This window comes from Puntigrus tetrazona, chromosome 17 (assembly GCF_018831695.1).
Source record: "Puntigrus tetrazona isolate hp1 chromosome 17, ASM1883169v1, whole genome shotgun sequence".
Taxonomy (NCBI): Eukaryota; Metazoa; Chordata; class Actinopteri; order Cypriniformes; family Cyprinidae; genus Puntigrus; species Puntigrus tetrazona.
In genome coordinates this window covers 16,198,128-16,217,305 of record NC_056715.1, presented here as the reverse complement: position 1 = coordinate 16,217,305, position 19,178 = coordinate 16,198,128, and the positions used below count along the sequence as shown (strand labels likewise).

The window sequence follows — 19,178 nt, the reverse complement described above, 5'->3', positions numbered from 1 at the left end:
CAAGTGCACTACACACAAAGAACATGAGGAGCACTGGTGAAAGGTGCCTATTTTGTGAATAATAAAGAGTTTCTGAGGGTGGGTATTTGATGACTAACGTTTTAGCTCTGAAGCGAATGAATTCGGGAAGTTGTGTAAATGTGACAATTTTAAACTATAATAATCAAGCAGTGCTATCCCCAAAGGTGCTAGAAGGATTTTTGGAAGTTGCATTAAAAATCCACTCGGCTAAAAATCTGAGGAGGCACAAAGAGCTCTATGCAGATTTTTCACTAGCTTGCTAAGCCACTTAGGATTTCTTAAAAAGCACCATAAAAATGTGATTTATGTGGTCATTTAAATTGTCTAGTGTTAAGCCCTGTTGACTGAACGATAACTACTAAAATTACTAAAGAAAATGATATTAGCTTCCGCACCAGCGAACGATATTGACTGCTTATTCGCATGCACATCCGCCGCTTTCTCGAGGATGGATTCTGATTGGCTGCCATTCTTCGTGTGATTCATCTGCTGGATGATATAATTTCTCTTATTTTCTTTTATCAGTTGCGTTGTAGACTAGGCTATTCTTTTTTTTTGTAACTATAGGCTATCTTTATCATTATCATCTTGGCGTGAATAAGCCTTTGTGTGAAGTTATTATTATTTTTATCAAAAAGAATATTATGTAATACCAACTGCATGAAAAATTAAATTGTTTTTTAGGGGTTTTTTTGCAATGTGATTTTTAAGACCGTCTCACTGCTTAGACAGAATAATGCAAGAATGTGATGCTGGGGGGGGGAAAAATATTGAGTCGTCGAGAAGAAGCGACTACAGGAAGAATTATACAAAATCAAGGTCACAGCCCATTCATCAGAGCCCATAAAAACTAAGAAGGTCGAAATTAGTTGCACCCAAGAAGTATGCAAACCACATACTTGTTTTTTTACACCTCTTTCTATCTTGCCATACACTACATTACATTTGAATGACGGTCTGATGGTATAGTAATGACATCTAGCAGCAGGGGCTATCTGCAAACTAATGCATTCAGCATACGCATAACAGCATATACATTTGGCTTTATGCGAATGTTACCTGTGCCTTGAATCCGTGACCTTGGTTGCTACTTCCATACTTTACCAGTTACAGAAACTTTAGGATTTCTTTTACTTTTTTTCCGCTGGGAGAAAATTGTGCATATTTGTCAAGGTTGTTGTTTTTTTAAGCATTATACTAGCATTACTAGACATTCTTGGCGAGATGAGCTACTGTTAGTGAAATGAACAAAAACAAGAACGGAAAAGTAAGATCTAACATTAAAATACAGGCTAGATATTCAGTCATACATACAAAGCCTGTTAAATCAATAAACCCAAGTTCAGTTCAACCTGAAATGTTACTAACAGTATAAACTTACTCTTTAATGATTTTACAGCAAAAAGACTTGAACTTGAAAGGGTTTTTTTTTTAATTATACTAAGAGTTTTTTTTAACTAACAGTCAGATGACAGAAGGCACATAGCAGATTGTGTGCAACTGGTTTTTCAGCAAAGTTTTGATCATGCTGATAATATAAAGGCCTCAGAAATCCATGTGTTACATATGCTACAGCAGGCTTTGCGGGATTAAAGACTAACAACTTCACAGCCTTTAATTGTTGATAGAAAGAGCCCATATATTTGAATACAGCCTCGAGAAAGTCTGATTTTAAACAGCAATAGCAAATTCAGAGAAGACAAATGAGGTTGATGAAATCTAAATCCTGTTTAGAAAGACGGGCTAAAGAAAATAGGGGTGCAGAGCTGCCTTTGGCGCTTTGTTAAAGAGAACATATCTAATTAGATCACTTTGACAATACACCATCCACTAAACAGGGAATTCTGTCTGTTCTGAAATGTGACAAGCAACATGACGCTATAAATAGCGAAGAACGCATATTACATCAATATACGAGCTGAATCAAAATGCACCGTGAATGTTATTGCCACAACAATTCAGCCTGTTTATGAAAGGTTCGGGAAGTTATGAACTGCATTAAAAGACCTGGGATATATCGACTGCCTGTTTTAAAAGTACATCGGGGTGTAACATAGAAATAAAAAACGTGTGAAGTACAAATAGCTTTTATTATAGTTCTTTTGTTTTGTAATGGGTATTACGAGGCTATACTTTTAGAAAAACAGACTTTCTGGTCTCTGGGAAGTGAAAACTGAAAACCAATCTTTTACTGAAGGCACATTTGAATGTATTTTAGAGGGACGGGGGAAGTGAATCAGACTTGATGAGATGAAATGATCCTCTCTTTGACTTTACCAGGCCAGAAACAAACATCATCTATGTCCATATTGTTTTCGATGTTGTGAAGCTTCACGTCTCCCTGCACACGGAAAAGAGAGGGCAAGAGCGTCATTACGGCATAGCTGCCCACTGAAGCTTGCTATGAGGGCCCAACACATTAGCAGATTATGGGTTTGTGTCTGGCTACTGTTGTTCATTAAGTGTCAAGAGAAGAATGAACCCTAGTGACTTCTCTAATGGCATCTCAGAAACTCCGGAGGAATGAGCACTTTGACTTGTTTTGATTCTTTCGGCTCTTAGAGCCGTTTCAGGAACAATCCGACCTCATGCTTTGAGTAAAGGTGGAGCAGCACTCTGGTGTAACAAAGAAAGAAATAAGTGCTGAGTGCTGTGGCTGTATCTCTTTTTCCCTGTCATTCAGGCTTTCTTGCTGTGCCGGGAGGTTCGGAGAGGGTTAACCTGGAAGGACTAGAGCAAAGTTGCTTTTGAGGTGGGATACAGGTAAGGTTAGAGACAGGTTTTGGCGGTATGAGAAGGTTTAAGGGTGGATTAAAGTGTGAGGGATGGGTCAGCAGTGTAATTATAAATGTAATTACAGAAATGTCATCTCAGATGTAATTGCAGGCAGGTACTTTTTAAAATAACAAAAAAACATATATGTACACTGTGCATTGTATCAAATGATTCATTTAAATGTAAGTGCATTGAAGTTAAGGCCACCCAGTGTTTCAGTTTAAAGACTTTCGTTGGAAGTTTCTTTCAGTGTCTGATGAAGGCCTTTGAATAAAAGGTCCCAAAAGAGTACAAAAAGTTCTTTCGATACCCATACCCTGTGTTAACAAAGTCAGTAAATACAATGCATTAACATTAACTAGCACAACACCAGAACACAATGTGAGCGTTAAATAAATATATCTTTTACAAACACATAAAGGCAGCGTCATATTCAGTATATATTCAGACAAATGGCTGATTAAAAATTAAGTTTTAAATGCAAGCCTGCCTGAGTTGAAGCGTGTGGGAAGTATATCATTTACTTAAAAAAAAAGAAAAAAAAACTGCTGCGCTAGACTGAACCTTATGACTTCCGAGGCAGAGGTGTAAAATTACCTTTTTGCAAGAAAACACATTTTCCCCTGGTGAATTTGAAAAGATCAAATAATGGCAATATGCGATTTGAATTTTATCTGCACAGAACATAACATTCAATTTAATCTTCTTTTAGAAAGTCTGAATGAACTGCCATCTAGGACCGAGACAGAGTGGCATGCATTACCAGATGGGGAACTTTGGATTTATCACCCTGAGCTTCACGTAAGATAATGGCTGACCTACCCTACAGCTGTTTTATGTTTATGATTTTGTATATGATTTTAGACTCGTTTGAATTTTCTCGATTTTGCATCTTTTGTTTTGGGTTTTAACAGATCACTAGCAAACGGAAATCGCGATGCTGTTTCTTTCCATAAAAATGTATATTTGCAGTGCTGGGTGTAATATAGTCAATAACGTGCTTTCGTCTGTATATCGCATAAGTTTAATATGTCAGGTATAAATCAACAGAAAATTTCATTCAGTCCATTTTGGTCACATGACAATAACTATATGACAGATTTAGTATGTTACATTCATGCTACATAGAACATACTTTTTAGTTATTGTTTATTCAGACAGTATGCAATTTTGGACACAGCTATTGTCATTGAATTATTTACTCAACCGATTCATTTAGAAACAAATAGAATGGCCGTGTTCATTATTGAGTCATTAAATCTTTCTCTCAATCCACAATTTCATTAGGAATAAATCAGAGTGTCTTCATGAGCATGTCATTAAATCGTTCACCTAATTCATACATTGTCCCCAACAATAAAGCGCTTTCATACGCTTTATACATTTAGTTTTATTCACAGTTCCCATGTTTTTTTAGAACCTGACCTCTGAATGCACTTGAGGAAGTGATCTCATACAGACGACTACATTTAGTCCTGTAACTGTACATTACTTTCGAGTGCTGTATACATTCAGGATTTAGGAATGTGTTTCCCTCTTCAGTTTTATGTCTCCTTCCTTATGTCTCTAATTCTGTCCCTTTACGAAGCGAGAGGAGGTTTCGTTTGCCAGTCAGCCTGTGGAATGCGCTACTTTATATGGAAAAAAGCAGTAATTTCCCCAAACACAGTAAAGAAAGCCCACTCTCGAGGCTCGACCCCACCTCCACCCTCCCAGTTCTCATCGGCCAGTGCTACTGGAAACGCTGCTGGCGCCGCGCTCACTGGCATTCCATGCATTCTTTTATCATGTGCTCACAAAAAGACGAGGGAAAAAAAAGGTATGAGACACAAGGGAAAAATTACAGTTAGGGTTAACCCTTTTGTGAGTGTGTCAGAGAGTTTGTATGTGGCTGGTGTTTCAAAGGAGAACCACATTTGAAATGCACTCAAGGATGTGGTCGTGTTTTTTTTTAAGCATCCTTGAAATTAATATGTTTATGCTGGTCGTTCCTTGTTTATAGATCTGGGGATGTTTTCTTTTTTATATGTGTGCGTCTGTATCTTATCATGGGATGGGGATAAAGAACAATGTGTTTGACTGTACAGCCTAAAATCATCAGATCCAAAGTTATGCTGATAATTATCAGGCCCATTTTACTTGCATTCCGGTGTATAAACATTGGACCGTTGGGGAATGGTTGAGATGTTTGGAATGCTCTGATGAGTGCAGATGAATGCTGGCTGTCATTTGAATGAAAGCCATTAGCCCAAGCTTTCTGTGCCTCACGGACAATGAGCCTTAAATTCAATTATGAAGTAATTGTTCTGTCATCACAAAACGTTTATTCAGTGTAGATGTTTTCGACATGAGACTGCAGGGGTTATTCTTAGTGTACCGCCTCATGGTTCACATGCTTGAGTCTAGATAAGAGGAGCCTCTGCCATGTTTTCAATGAGCAAAATGTGGGCACAAGTTTACATATGCTTCGAACATCACAATGCACATGATGACGTTCATTAACTCTACAATAATCCACTTCACCAGGTATACTCTTCTAAATGCTATAGAGCTACTGAAGTTCAAAGACTATTCTAAAGATGAGGGTGCATTTGTTTGCCTGAAGAATAAAACAGACACAATGCTATTTTCAAATCCATTCAGCTGATCTCCAGGTCTGGCAATAGCACTTTTAGCTACAGCTTACCATATAGATCATTGAATCTGATTAGATCAAAAAAATTACCAAAGAGTTTAGATATTTTTAAAACTCTTAAAAACTCTTCTTGCCTGAAAATGCTCGGGACTGATTTCCACAGGCACTGCGTAATATCATTGTGCCTGCTGCATCCATGATACGGCAGCAAATTTCCTTAATTTCCTTTCCAAAATATGTTGACCCATGAACACATAGAAGAAATATCTAGACGTGCGTATAGCTCCTAGGCATATTGGCCTAGAAAATCGCAACTTTTCATTTTCAGTCGGTCTTAGTGCAAAATGTCAAGTCTTAAACATGTCAAGTTTTAAACATGAAAAATATTGAAGATGTTACATTTTTATGTTAAAACCACTATTGTTTGATATACAATTGTTACTTAACTTTTCCAACAGAAAAGTAATTAAACGACAGTCTGAGAATATGCGATTTTGGATGCAGCCACTGTGTTTTTGAGTAAGTCATTGAATCATTTGCTCAACCAATTTATTTAGGAAACAAATTAGTCATCTATCCATATTTATTAGTCATCTATCTCTATCTCTATCTCTGCTCTATCTATCTAGCTATCTATCTATTTATCTAGATTTTGCCATTTTGAACCATTAAAGTAGAAATATTTCATTGAGAAACTGGCAAAGGTGGGTTCCAGTACTCCTTCCACTTTGGGATAAATGCTTGGTTTTTGCTGCTGTGTATTTGGTGGCGGTGGGGGGTGATGTGCAGGCCTGTGTGGATGATTAATGGAGCAGTTAGCCCAGCGGCTGCAGAGCCAACGCTCCAGTCACAATGAGTCTACTGGCTGTCATCAGCGCTCCTCTGCACCCTCATGCTGCTCCCTGGCCCAACATTTACAGCTTCTGCGTGTCTCAGCGGCCAGGGAATAAAATTGCTTCATGAATTGGAGCCGTCACTCCTTGTGCGACATTAATTATTTGTTTTCTTGTGAGTTTTTTTTTTTTCTCTGTCCCTTATTTTGCCCTATCCTGAGCAGATTGCGTTTGGCTTTTGTTATTTAATTTAAGATATGCCATTAATCTGAGCCGTTGTTGTGGAGCACGAGGAGAAAATGCGTAGAAGTAAATGCCAAAGTAAACACTCGCTGTGCGGAAAGGCCATGGGAGGGACAATGAGAATAACAAGTATTAATGTAGTACTCGTCTAATCAACCTAAACATTGTTTGTGCGCTTCAACCGCGCTTTTGAGCAAATGATACAGAAGGCAGCTGTGCGAGAAAGAACGAGGTGGTTAAACATTTTGAAACAGACCTGATGGTAATAGTAGGATCAGCCACCGATTACACACACACGGCTGCAAATCTCCATAAAACATCAGACGCTTCACTGCTTTATCCAACACTCCATCTCTCTTCCCCCACTGACCTCTATGAATTTGATACAGGCTCACAAGTGCCGCCGCTGGGAGACGATATCAAATCATCTGCGTTAAATACAGCAGCTCCAACAAAGGAGATGCCACAGAGATTATAATTTACATATAACACAATACAGCCAAAGACTGTCCTCCGAGCTACAAAAAAAAAAAAAAAAAAAAAAAACAATGCGCTGTCTAGGACATTGTCTGGCGTACAATAGCCAACCGTCACTCAGTACCTGGAAACCACAAGGAGGCTGAGAGACAAAAGAAAAGAACTTAATGATTATTGAAAGAGGGCTGGTGAGTCCCGAGTCAATGTGCTGGTGATGTTTTTGAGAAAGGTGGCATTAATGGCGTTAGTCGCTGACAGACGTCTGTTTCACCGCAGGTAGACTCTCAGTGGTCGTTCAGAGTTCGATTTTGACATGACAGGTAAACACGTCGAGAAATTGAGTTACGAAAGACGGAGTCATTTTAATGTAAAATCTAATTTTGTTCCTCAGCGGGAATGCCACTCACGTATTTGAGCTGTTGATGGCTACAGCTGTTAAAGGCCTGCTAAATGGGATTGGGATGGTTTGACTAAACATGAGCTGTTTCCCAAGACGTTTCTACCCTCATTTGAACACGATATGTGGGGCTGATGACCAAGATTATGCTGAGCGCATGAGGGACCTTTCGTTGGGGAGCATTCCTCACCGTCCTTGGCATACATAATGTTGTCGGTTTGGAGAGAGGACTTCTGAGGGTCATATTGTGACTGAAAGGAGATGGCTGATAAGACCAGGCTCATCAGGGCTAATTCAATGGGGTGCATGAAAACCAGTGGCAGTTTCCCCAGGAACTTTCACAACAAACAGTGGTACTGGAACAGTGGGTGTTCAATTAGCCAGCACCTAACATCATTAAACAATTAGACACATCCAAATGAAAACAACCCGAAGCATCGGGCCAGTTAACTCCTCCTCACAATGTCAATGTCCCAAAGAAAATTGTGCTCTAAAAAACCCAGTAAAAACAAAAAAACCTGCTAATAGTTAACAGTAATAGTATGTTTTGTAGGCAGAAATCAGATTAAATTGGAGCAAGTGGGGATTTTTGTTGAAATCTCCTGCTTCTTGGATTTTCTCTTTTAGAATGCACCACAGTAATGTCTCCTCAGAAGGGAACAATGTGTCAAACATTGTTTTAAGCAAACTGGTTTAAAGGGAATTGTTTATAAGATATCTCACATTATATACACTCTTACAGTTATGTGTCGATTGGCTCCTAGAACCCCTACCAGTTTTACTGCTTTTTAGGAAATGATGTTAAAGTCTAGGCCTGTGTGAGAACAAACTATTGGGTATTGCTGCATTCAGATGCTCTCTGAAATACCTAACACCAGTGAGGATAGGCAAAAAAAAACTTGAAAGTTGAAATGTGAAAAGAGGAAGGAAAGAAAATAAATAGAATTTAAGGGGGTGACCAAGACAGTGGTTTATCGATCTATAAAAACAGCATCTCCGCATCAAAAGGGCTTCATGTGTTGCGTTCGAGGCCCTCTGGGGACTGCCATGTCCTGCATAGAGAACAGAATTAACAGAAGCAATGTGTCTGCAATCATATCCATTTAGCAGCAACCAAACAGCCTAAAACTATATCTAGACGCCAACTCTAGCCTCTGATCTTGTGCTTGGCAATGATATTCATAGCTAACTTGAATAGAGGCTATTGCTAATTGGCTATCGCCCAAAGCCAGGACACCGTCGCGGTAAAAAGAGAGGAGATGAAAGAACAGCAAATATAATCCAAAGATATCTGATTTCTTCAGAGATTGCTGTACAAATGGTTTCTCAAGGCAAGGAGAGAGGCCCCGTTCTTGGCTTTTACCACATTTATCAGTCATCATCTACAGGATTATGACATCTGATAGCGCTGATATAACTCTGCAGAGAAAAGCTTCGGTGTGGGGCGTTGAACGTAAGATAAAGCATGCTGCAGATAGCTTGTACAATTGTGATTTAGAGTCACCACCAAATCAAAATGGACGATTCTTGGGCTTTATGGAGTATTGCAGCGTTTATTATAAAAGATTTATCCATGCACATCATTATTTCTAAAATATTCATGAGCCCTCGTAATCTTTAATCAAAAATCTTAATGTCCCCTTCCTCTTGCAATGACACGTCTTCTCTGATGTTGTGTACAACGGGCCATAATCCATCCCCTCCAGCAACCTGTCACTCACATGAGCCAATAAGTTCCCAGCGGGCAAATTCAAGTCCCACCCAACGTTTCTCGTTTGAAGAGACGTTTTTTTTGGGCATGCATAATATAAAAGATGTCTGCAATTTTCCGTTTGAGGTTGATTTTAAAAAATACATAGCTGATCAAAAATAAATCCGAAGTATTCAGAAAGTACTTTTAGTGATACTTTATTTTATTCGTATTAGAAAGTAAGATGGATCCTTAGGTTAATCTGAACGCGTTTTTACATTTTATTTATTTCCTTTATATTTTTTAAATAAACTTTTTGCGTTTTAGAATCTCAAACTGAATAAAAAAAAGAGCAAGTTATTACATTTTGCAAAAAAGATTTTGATGAAAGCATTTTATTCTCGTTTTTTTAATAAAATATACTCATTGACTGTGACCAGGAATATGTAATATTAATTATTGCTTTAAATATTTACTTATGTATGAAAACAACATAATTACATAATACGGTTAATGAATGTTTCTGGTATAACCGTGCCATTTTTGAACTTGTGTTTTTCTTTTATGCACTGAATTTCACAACATGGATGACTAGCTATACGAGAAGATTTCTTTTAGCATGGCGGTCTCACCGATATCGTGCGTAAACACTCCTGCTGTGTAAATAAAACATAGTTTGGATGTTAGGAAACAATGTACGGGCAAAGCAAGACACAACAATCCTTTTTTTTGAACAAAATCGTCCCGAAGGTGCGCGGCCACGCAAACTCGAGATTCTTTCAAAGTTATGCGGGCCCCACATTCCACACGTGCACCTTCACCAGCGGGAACTATATCTCAGGCTCCCTGCGTTTGAGCGTGTCGTGTTACCAGCATTTCCTGTGTCTCATATCTGGAACGAACGAACTCTCCAATGGAGCAAAGTAATGCGAGATGGGAGTGGTTCCGTTATGAGGTCACGGCGAGGGACTGAGCTGAACGCTCGGCAGCGAGCGCGAGCGCTAGACATGAGACGGACGCGGTAGCTGGAAACGTTTATTCGCACGGCTGAATGAATCTCTGCTGGCAGCAACAGAAAAGAATCAAATAGCAGGACCGCGTTCGCTTCGACGGGGAACTGCTGAAAAACATCGCGCGTTGGCGTTAGAGACGCAGGACAGGCTCGCGCACGAAAGACTCCCAAGGAAGAGGCGCGTGAGGAAAGTTTTCCTACGCGAAAACAAACTGGACGGAACAGCGCAGAAATCGTGACGCACGAGCCATGCACTGGTTGTACAGCGTGGGATAGTTCTTCTGGTGCCGTTCGCTTGAAGGGGATGCCTTTTCGGTGGCTTTCTTCAACAAAAGTTTGACGCCAGGAACGCCGTATCGTTCTGTTCGACAAGAAAACGCTTCTTTCCGAACGGAACATTTCTCGCTCGTCAAGAGTCGTTATTCGTTGCTTTGGCCGGAGGATCCGTTCCGCCGTCGTGTAGTTTTTTTGGGGGACAGGGGTGGGTTGGATATCTATATTTTTCACTTTTCCTTCACGGCCTCCTCCAGGATGTATCTTCTTATGAAATGCATGCTGATTTTCCAACTTGTGGTGTTGATCGCGAAGAACGGTCGGGCGCTCATTTGTTTGCCCTGTGATAAATCCAAATGCGAGGAGCCCAAGCACTGCACGGGCTCCGTGGTGTTGGGGATCTGCGGCTGCTGCTCGGTTTGTGCCAAGCAGAAGAACGAGAGCTGCGGAGGCGTTTACGGTCTGTACGGGACCTGCGACCGCGGACTCCGGTGCGTGATCAGACCCCCGTTAAACGGCGGTTCCATCACGCAGTACGAGGTTGGAGTTTGTGAAGGTCTGTATACGCATTTCTTTCACTCTTTGAGAAGTTGTCATCCGTGTTCGTCGCTTCATTCGCGCCTAATGACGGTGAAAGGAATTAAATAAATCTCATCACTTCTGCCTCTGTCTGTATTTATTGGGGAAACTCAACCAAAGCGGATGTGTTCTGGCAAGCCACTTTAACACTTTATTTCGTAAAACTGACTGACTGTTTTTTACTTGGTTTATTCAAACAGTGCCTAGTCAGCTAAATTCAGTAATTATTTAATATCACTACCGATCGTATCCCAGTAAGTAGGCTATTATATTTTTGCTGCTAACAAATTTGCAAGTATTTCTCAGAATTTGGGAAGTCAGATATGAATTATTCACTTCTGTTTACGTTAGTGGCGGCTCGTAGTAGCAGTAGAATCTATTACAGTCGCTAGCATACATTCAAGATTCACTAGGTCTTATGTATTGTATTTGTGACACCAGTATTCATCCCACTAGTAACCATTCTTACTAGTATTCCAGTGGTAACTAGTTGTTCTTTAATGTTGCTGGTAGTTCTACACAGACGATACATAGCAAAGTCCATCAAGTGGAATAGCCGCCAGAATACATGCTAGTTGGAAACGAATAATCTGTATCTAAACCAAAAATGAATCCCAATAAAAAAAACATTATATCTTTTATACTAGCGCACCTGAAAAAGTTTATTCGTCGCTGACGGAGTATTGAATTAATGGGGCTGCTTGCAGGCTAACATAAAAATGCGTACTACTCGTTAGCTTATAAATGATAATAAATGTATAAACGGCTTGCCACAGCATCTGTCCATATGGAAGGGAAAATAAAAGTGTAAAGTATGCTAAATCTGCGATACAGTGGGTTGTTGATTCAAACGTTAACGCCACGGTAGCTCGGCTTTGAGAGAAAATAACGACTCCTGTACGTTAAGTGTCATGACTGCGGCTAATTCGAGTAGAAACGAAGCATTGTCGGCTCTCGTTAGATATCGTGATGTGATTGCAAAGCCGTTATGGAGAGGATACCGTGGGTGCGAGGCTGAATGTCAGAGTTGCTTCTGTTAACGCGTTTCCCCGTACATCGTCTGGAGCGGAGCGAAAGAGAGGCGCGCTGGTTTAATGTGTTTGCAGCATGTCGGTTTTCCGTTTCTTTGGGGTATGGCTAACGGATTCCGTGCTGTTTTTGGACGCGGTGCCAGCCTCGCTCTTTCCGCCGAGGCTTGTTGGTTTTTCATCGGAATGTCTGCTATGCAACTTCACTTGCGCCTCAGCCAGTGTATTTGACATCGGACCGTCGAGGGACGTGCGCTTCTAATACCCTCAAGTCATGAGGCTTTGCTTCCCGGGATGTGTTTTACTCGCCTCACCTTGATTCGGTTAATTGCGCTGTCAAGCGTTCGTCTTAGCTCAGCGTAGGGGCTTTCTCTCTGCACTTCACGTTCTTAAACCTGGCTTAGTGCATCTCAGTTTGAACGGGTGTTTATAAATCCCGGGTTACGAAGCCCCTTCTCGGGCACGTTGTTTGGCGTCCGTCGCCTGCCTGATTAAATACTCGAGAGCTCCATGGCTGTTAAATAAACTCAGACTCGGTTTTCTGCCTCTGAGATAAAAGAATTGGAAAACGCGTTAACCTGCGCAGTAGTTTTTGGAGACTAAACAGCCGGACCTGATTTATTTGACGTTTCAATCCCATTTAAATCTGTGTTCGTCCGTTTGTCGTAAATAAGCAAGTAACGTAAACACAGGTTGGTTATTCTACGCAGTCGAAATGCAGTTTTATCTCTTCACGGCGCCGTCAATGTCAAACATCAGCCAATTTATCGGCCTGTCGTTGTTTTTTAGCTCGTGTTTCTGCTCGCTGAAGAAACAATGAAAGCCGTAAATCGTTACTGAAACTTTTTGCAGGCTTTGTAAACTAATGAAGCAGCTCTACCAGAAAATAACCCTAGAGATCTAAAACTGGAACAGCAGTGATCAAAACTGTCATATTAGCTATTTAGACAGATTTCGAACAGACTGTAACGTTTTCTGCACGATGTACCAAGTCTACTTTTCTTCTCTGAAGAGCCTAGTCGCTTGTTAGGCCTAGTCCGAGCTGGAACACCGGCTTGGTCAGAGGACACGCTTTGCAATGTCACGGGTCAGGTTTCAGCATGGCTGGCTATGAAAATTGAAGGCGTCTCGACCGTTTGACATGTAACTGCCGGGGTGACATCTGCTGTAATTCAGCCAAGAAAACACTGCGGCATTGAGTGCCACAGCCACGGCTGTCGGATAAATGAGTCAGATGAGAGAGCGCAGCAAATGCCAGTATAGGCCACAACCTGCTAACCCTCACCTCGTAACAAACTAAGACCTCAGAGGGTCCTAACTGTGAATTAGTCTCCAAAGTGCATCTGATGTAGACCGTGCCCGCCGTGAGTCACCATGAATTATGAATATCTAAGAGTTCTCTGTGTTACGCGACATCAAAGGTCCGCGCTGGCCTTTAAAGGAAAAGTTCACCCAAAAAATGAAAATCCTGTCATCATTTATGCACCCTCATTTCATTCCGAACCTGTGTGGCTTGCTCGCTTTCTTCTGTATAACACAAAAGGTGGATTTCTGAAGGATATTCTGGCTGTGTTTTCAATTAAACGAAGGCGATTGACAGCCGGGGCTTCAAAAAAAAGAACCAATAAAGCGGCTCGCATCCGAAGCCGAGCAGAGAAAAAAATAAGTCATTACATACATAAACTCTAGAAGAAATAAAGGCATTTAGGTTCGGCGCGACACAAATGCTTGGTAAATAACAGAATGACAGAATTTTCTTTTTTACGTGAACCGTTCCTTTAAATCGAACGCCGCGATCCATGGGGGCGGAGGAGAAAACAACAAAAGCGTTTTTCTGTTTGAACTGACCGTGCACTTCGTGTCCAAGTCCATAAATTCCTGTGCATTCCAAAGCGTGAGATTACTTTGGACAGGCTGTTTACAGTGAACACATACATTTGAGATGATGGTCTTGAAATGCCCCGCGGGCTTCTCTGGAGATGGGCTTACCAAGCACATCACATGGAGCACCCAGGGGGTTTAGTGTCAGGACCCTCCAGGTGAGCTTTCCCCGGGAAGTGATGTATGATGTCTCGCTTCTCTATTCAGAGAAAGCAGTCAGGGGTCCCTGTGTGAAGCCGGCTCTACTTGAGAGTTACTTTGGGCCTTATCTTAACAAGAAAAGACTTTTATACAACCTTCGCTCGAACTGCGTCAATTTCATCAGTTCAGACGCAGTCCCAGTGTTTTAAATTCACTGTTTATCGATTTTTTTAAGAAACATTGCAAAGCACAAATTTTTGACTATTCTATCGATTATTTTTGCTTTATTGTGGTTTTCTTGTACAACCGCTTTACAGGTTTTCTGATTATTATAACAGATTTTACTAGCGTCAGAAAAAAACGTGCCTTGTAAAGCACAGATTGCTCTATTTTTATGAAGCCAGTCAGCGGAAGACCTAGTATGGAGACAGAAATGAATCTAAATTGAACTTGAGGCATCTAGAAATTGAAAGATTTTGCATGCAGTTTTTTAGAATGCTTAATATATTGACAACACTTTCTTATTTATTTATTTATGGAATGGTTCTTGCTAATAATGGAGATTTGGTGAATTCTTAAGCGGATAGTGGAAAATAAAAATACTGTGATCATTTGCTCACCCTTTTTTACTCTGTATTAATTTCTTTTAAAAAAACGCTGCCTTTCACGTTCAGCGTACACATAAATAAAAGGTCATGAAGGTTTTAGAACAACTACGTTTTTTTACAGAATTTTTATTATTCTGGGAACTGTCCCTGAAACTGAAATTTGAAACCAGAAACAAAATCTTTAACTTGAAAAAAAATATTATTATTACCACGCAGTTTCTTAGTTATTCAGTAAGCGTAGTTGGTTCTGTATCAGTTTTGAATAGAAATATTTATTCATATTTCATATAGTATGCTGCATCAGTGCTGTGAAACAATTAATCGTGATAAATCCAAAGTAAACATTTTGTTGCATAACATATATGTGTGTTTAATGTGTATATTTATTATATATATAAATACAACCTCATGCATGTATATATTTAGGAATAATATGGTATATATATATATATATATATATATATATATATATATATATATATATATATATATATATATATATATACTTATGTATGTATGTAATGAAATATGTCTTTATATAATTTGGAATATATGTGTTCATTTTTACCTAATAAATATACACGTTACACACTTCAAATATAAACCTTTTATCTTGGATGCGACTAATCACGATGAATCAGTTGACTCCACAGTTTATGTAATATAATATTAAATGTTTATTTGTATAAAAATAATTTGTAGTTAAATAGTTTGTTTAATCTGAAACAACATTCACTTCACCTCGCTCTAGTCCTGCAGCGCTATAAGAAAATAATTGATTAATTTGTGCGGCTGACATCCTTCTCCATGACAACATGCATGGCTGACATTTTTGACATACTCGCTCTGACCATTTATGTGCCAGTGTATTTACTGAAGCTTCACCCCGTCCAACCATCTGGAATCGGAGCCCTGAGCTCGACAGTTCGTATCCCCAACTGACTGCACCACGTTACTGTTAATACAGCGCCGGGCTCAAATCATAATCTTCCTGACTAGGAGAAAAGCAGTGGTCTTTATCATTTAAATGGCTTCAGACCTGGAAGAATGGAACGTGATTATACACAATCTGTTTGCAGGGAACACCTGCAGAATGAAGCGTGCCTGCCCTTATTAATGTCATCCATACAAACCCTGGACTCTGTCTGCTAACAAAGCAGCTCCACATTGGCCGTAATCACTGTCAGGCGGACTGTTTTTTGTCTAAGGCATTCCTTTGCCAAAAACACTAAGTGAAACATCTAAACAAAGGTTATGCGATGACTGGGAAACATAATGCAATTCAGGACACAAATAAACTAAGTAATCCAAGTTAGAGAGATGCGAGCAGTTCCACTCAATTTTAATAAGTATGGTTTCATTTTTCCTCACTAGCAGGCGGTGCTGGGAGAAATGCGTTGAAAGTAATGTAATCAGATTACTTGCAAAGTAATGCATTACCTACAAATTTAAAAGAAGGTTACTCTTTAAAACGGAAGTTACTTTGTTTTCCGATCTATTCACTTACAGCTCTCCCATCCCCATTCCTTCAGGCTTAGGCTATTTCATTGGGCCTTTACAGCTGCAAAAATACAACTTATGGAATTTTTGTTAAAAAAAATATATTAGCAAGCCTCTCCCAGGAGACAAAAAGTAATGCAAAAGTAACAATGCATTACCTTCAATAAAAAAGTAATGTAATTAGTAATAAGTACTGCTACCAGGGGCCTCATTTATAAAATGTGCACACGCTCAGATGTGATCACAGTGCGTGTCTACACTTAAATCTACGCTTAAAGCGCTCATATTTACAAAAACCGCTTTCAACGTGGAAAAAAAATGAGTGTCACATCAGGGTATGAGCAGACGTACGCACTTTTTATTGTCGGAGCGCTGCAGGATTTCGAAAATGTAAGCTGTTCTCTAAATGATGATGATTGGGGGATATTTTATGTGTTGGTTTTAATTGCGAGCGGTTTAAAAGCAGAGAGCTGAAACCATTCATTTGACGCGCAAGATCCTTTGCGATTCAGAGGATTCATATATGAAAGAGACAATTCCGAGAGCGGTTTTTGTCCGTACATTCATTTCACGAAACGCACGTCCACATATCGGAGAAATAACCGCAATATCATATTATTATTTTAGTGTAAGTGTGATGAAGTCGTGCAGATGTTAAGTCGCAAGAGTCTTCTCCTTCATGTTGTTCCAAACCTTCTGCAAAAATCACGTTTTATGTCCTAATAATGTCTCTCGCATAAAATGTGTGTTGTATTTCCAGTCTTCTGAAAAACAGACTGAAATTAAAGTCATTATTTATTGATATTCTTCCTCCAGTGAGCCATTAACGGACGGATCGTTGAGTCAGTGAGTTGAACTAACTCATGATCTGAATCAGGTGACCCGTTTGAAGCACTAGTCCCCATTCTTTGTAATGACTGTATATGGAATAAAAGCTAAGAGCAGTGCTACAGGTTTGGAGTAACATAGTGAGGATGAGTAAATTGTAACAGAAGCCCTATGCTTTCACTTTTCCTAATGCCTCCATGTAGCTTGTACTATCCTAAATGATGTCTCAAATGTTGTCTTTTATTGGCCTCTTTATGATGAATTACGTGTATTTGTTGCTATTTCCTAAGCTGCTTTGGATAAATGTGAATGTAACAGAACAGTAATACCTGTAACATGGTGAGGGTGAGTAACCGGTGACAGAATCTTGGGGGTGAAGTATTTCATCAAAGCAGAGCATCGCTGCCAGCCAAAGTGCATGTTTCTGCCCATGTTTTTCTTCTTTTTCACAAAAAGGGACAGCACAGGCAGGCTGAAATTTGTTGAGAGAAAACCGGTTGTCTGGTGTAGTCAGTGAAGACAAGCGGAAATGTGTACCCCCTTTCGGCAGCCTCCCTGTCACGCACTTCCCTGAAGTCTCTCTCCTGCTCCTCAGAGTACTAAGTGTTCTCAAGGGGTGCTGCGCAGGGGCCGGCGGGACTTTTCGGGGGTTATAATTCAGGGACTGGAGAGTTGGTGTCACAAGGGGGTCCGTGTTTGAACAATGAACAGAGGACACAGACTGTATCACTTCAGCAAAAATAGTCCTCTGTTGCTGAAGTCAACTCTGAATGGGCTTTGCGGCCGATTTGCTTCGGTAACGTAACATATTTATTGGGGTATTTAATGAGGAAAAAGCAACAGGAATTGGTTGGATTGTGAACATTCTTGAATGGAGTCAGCTCTGAAACCTAAATAGCTGTTTCGGCTCAATCTCCTGAGAAAACATCGATTTTACGAGTTCTTATGAATTCGCAAGCGTGATTGGAATTTTGAGAAAAAAGTGGCAGTGCAATATCGTTATCTTTATAGTTATCTTTATCGTCATTTAGCTTGATGTAAACGGGCCTTAACCGCATTTACATTGATTCTGAGCATATTTGTCTTCCTGTCCTCTGTTTGTTGTGTAAGTTGCGGAATAGCATGTAACAACTTGGGTGTTAAAAATCCTGTCTTTTTCCGGCACAGTAATTAATTGGTTTGTTTGCAAATTAGCAAGCATCTCTTGCTTCAGGAAGGACTCCTGCCTTGATAACAACCAGGTGCCACTGCAGAGTACAGCAGGAAGGCCGTGTATCAGCAAGCTGAGGACGAGCAGCGATTTGGTATCGCGTCTTGGTATCAGCAAAACAACACTCTTCACTGTGTTTGTTTATGAAGAAACGCTGTGTTGAATGCGGGCTCATTTTGTTCCTCCAGTTTTTGTGATTCCACATTGTTTTAGCCGCTTTTTTTGTCTACCAGACGATCTATATTAGGCAACGCGAGAGATAGCGTTTTAATACAAGTCGAATGGAATCCCAAAGAGAATGTAATAAGAGCAGTCACACTTTCTAAAACTGTTATTGTTATAACTCCCATCCTTGACCGCATTAATCTGAGGCGTGCTTCAAACAGAGAGCGCGATGATACGTTAAAGTTGGCATCGAGTGGAAATCCACCCTGAGCTCATAATTTAATCAAAATATCACAACTCATCCTTCCGGTGTCTTCTCCAGTCATTTAATTCGGCTTAAATTCCGCCCCTGTTTTACAAGCTTGTAATTTAGATCTACCTTCAACTAATTAACATTTGATAAGCCCCTGCATTTTTTCTTTTTTGATAACTTATAAGCTTTGATGTGCATCACAATATAGAAATTAAACAAAAAAAATGGTAACAGCGTAAATTAGGGAACATATTTTCCCTCTATAAAACTAAATAACTTGCTTCTTGTTAATAGTTATTAAGGTTAGTTTTTAATGCAGTTAAACAAATAATCACGATTAATCGCATCCAAAATAAAAGTTTTTGTTTACGTAATAGATTTGTGTGTACTGTGTATATTTATTATGCATATATAAAGACACACGCATACAGCATATATCTAAAAAAATATTTAAATATAATGGCATGTATGTTTAACAGCACAACTAGTTGTTAGGTTTAGGCATTGTCTAGGGTTAAGGGATCTAGAAAATGGTCATTAATATGTTCCTGGTAAGTACTGATAAACATCCAATACGTTAGTAATATGCATGCTAGTTAATAAAGTGAGAAGTGGTGCTTAAAATAAAG

The 19,178-nt window shown here is 39.7% G+C and overlaps 1 protein-coding gene across 1 annotated transcript in view; it reads left to right on the top strand.

Annotated features, from left to right (window-relative positions):
- The first annotated feature begins 9,691 nt into the window (after positions 1-9,691).
- The window catches only part of LOC122362009 (cysteine-rich motor neuron 1 protein-like), an 89,493-nt gene continuing 80,006 nt past the window's right edge, over positions 9,692-19,178 (top strand). Inside the window, 1 exon segment of the mRNA XM_043263248.1 lies at positions 9,692-10,912. Coding sequence (XP_043119183.1) covers positions 10,615-10,912 — 298 coding nt within the window. The 5' untranslated portion in view covers positions 9,692-10,614.